The sequence below is a fragment of the Equus quagga genome, chromosome 15, assembly GCF_021613505.1.
Source record: "Equus quagga isolate Etosha38 chromosome 15, UCLA_HA_Equagga_1.0, whole genome shotgun sequence".
In the NCBI taxonomy this organism is placed as follows: domain Eukaryota; kingdom Metazoa; phylum Chordata; class Mammalia; order Perissodactyla; family Equidae; genus Equus; species Equus quagga.
The window spans coordinates 91,420,127-91,422,219 of record NC_060281.1 but is presented as its reverse complement, the minus strand read 5'-3'; the positions used below and the strand labels follow the sequence as shown (position 1 = coordinate 91,422,219).

General features: G+C 63.0%; 1 protein-coding gene across 1 annotated transcript in view; it reads right to left on the bottom strand.

Annotated features, from left to right (window-relative positions):
- Positions 1-322: 322 nt before the first annotated feature.
- LOC124227401 (cationic amino acid transporter 4-like) overlaps positions 323-2,093 on the bottom strand; it is a 3,255-nt gene continuing 1,484 nt past the window's right edge. The window contains exons 3-5 of the mRNA XM_046641388.1: positions 844-1,436; positions 482-590; positions 323-381 (exon numbers count right to left, since the gene is read on the bottom strand). Of these exons, the coding sequence (XP_046497344.1) occupies positions 323-381; positions 482-590; positions 844-1,436 (761 nt within the window). The remainder of the gene's footprint in view (positions 382-481; positions 591-843; positions 1,437-2,093) is intronic.

The window sequence follows — 2,093 nt, the reverse complement described above, 5'->3', positions numbered from 1 at the left end:
AACTGGAAGGTACTGGGCAAAGAGTCCACTACACCAGCGCTGGCCATGGCCCACTCCCAAAGACTTGAAGCTCGGCACCTGGGCTGAGGTCCTGAGGTCCTGTGGACCCCCCAGCATGAGCAAACCAGCAACCCCAAGCTGCCCTGGATAGAGGGGCTGCCTGCTCCTATGGCCTCTTGAGGAGGGCATTTGGGCTCCCAGTGGTCCTCATGGACTGGTGGGCTGCTCTGTGTGACTGGGCTCCTGGGCTGGTGCCTGGCTAGGGGGCTGCAGGGCTGGTACCGTCTCCTCCGGGCTGCTGCGTGGGACAAGTCAACGCCAGTCACTCCTGCTGGTTCTCCTTGCTGTGCCAGATGCCATAGCCAAAATACACCATGAGTTCTGCAAAGGTGGCACAAACCTTAGGGGCAGGTCCCAGCACTGCCACCCTGCTTGCCCTCCTCCTGCAGCCCCCTGGGGTCCTAGCCTGGCCCCCACCCACCCATCAGCAGCCAGATGGACAAGTGCAGCCAGGCCAGGTAGCTCAGGTGCAGCATGAGGAAGATGTTGAGGAGGATGCTCAGGGCGGGAGTCAGGGGCACCATGGGAACCTGAGGGACAAAGGCTGGGCTGGGCTGCAGGGAAGGGCTGCTGGCGCAGGGCCTGATGTATCGGGAATCCACAGAGACATTCTCCACCTCTGGAGATTCCAGAGACAAGGGTCCCCCCGCCATGAAGAGAGAGGGGTGTGGGGCACTGGCCTCCCCCGCCCTGCAGCCCTGGTGCATCCTGCCACAGCAGAGGAGGAAGGTGTGAAGGGAGCTGGCTGGGCTGAGCATGGTGGGTGCTGGCTGGAGGAAGTACCTGAAAGGTGTCCTGCCGGCGCTGTTGCTGGTGGGCCCCCAGGACGAGGAGACTGAGCAGAAACGTGGCGGAGCTGAGCAGGAGCAGCAGGGTGTAGCCCCAGGGCGGGAGTTGCAGGGCCGAGTCCCCGAAGACCAGCACACAGCCCAGGGTGATGGCCGAGGCCACCAGGACACCGAGGGCCCAAGCCACGGCGGCTCCAGGCCTGCACCCACCCAGGAAGCGGAGGTAGGGCCTCAGGGCTGGTCGCAGCTGCCCAGGCTCAGAGGCTGAGGCCTGCTCAGTGTCCACAGGGCTGCTTGGGTCCTGAGAACTGGATGGCAGGGACTTTCGGAAGCGTAGCATGATAATGCTGGTGGCCACGAAGGTGTAGGTCAGCAGTGCACAGATGCAGCGGAACTGCACTAGTGCCTCAAATTCGACCAGCAGAGCCAGGAAAGCCATGAGGAACCCGAACACCAGGATGCCCACCACGGGCACCTGCATCCGGGAGTACACATGGGCAAACACCTGGAAGAAGAGCCCGTCGGCAGCCATGGAATACACCATGTGTGGCAGGGCAAGGAGGCAGCTGAGCAGGACAGTGTTCATGGCTGTGACAGAGGGTGGGAGAGGGTCAGCATGGTGGAGAGGGCCAACAGGCGCTGTTGCTGGGGGCCAGGTTGTGGGTGGACCCCTGGGATCATGGCATGAGTTTCTCTGGGCTCTGAGAACGAGCGTGAGTGTATGTGGGTGCTGGATTGCTCCCCCTCACCACCCAGGAATGGGACAGCCCAGTTTAGGTGACAGGCCCACTGGAGAATCTGATGAGGGCTGAGTCCCTCTGCCTGGAAGGATCTGGAAGCACATGCCCAGAACTGACATTCTGTGTACAACTGGGAGGGGCGGTGAGTAGGTCCCTCCCACAAGCCCAGGGCGGAGAGTCTAATCATTACACCTTCCTGGGCCCAGGATGCAACTGGGAGCACAGGCCCAGAGGAGATGTGTTCCCTGGAGGCTTAGGGCAGGGCCCCACCACCCTGTTCCCTCCCATCTTGCCCGGAAGTGCTCCTTACCGCAGATTGCACCAGCCACCATGATGAAGCCTGCCCAGCCCTCCTCCCCCTACCCTCCTCCCCCTCCTCCTCTTCCTCCCCCTCCTCCCCCTCCTCCCCTCCTCCTCCTCCCCCTCCTTCTCCTTCTCCCCCTCCTCCCTCTCCTCCTCCTCCCCCTCCTCCTCCCCCTCCTCCTCCTCCCCCTCCTCCTCCTCC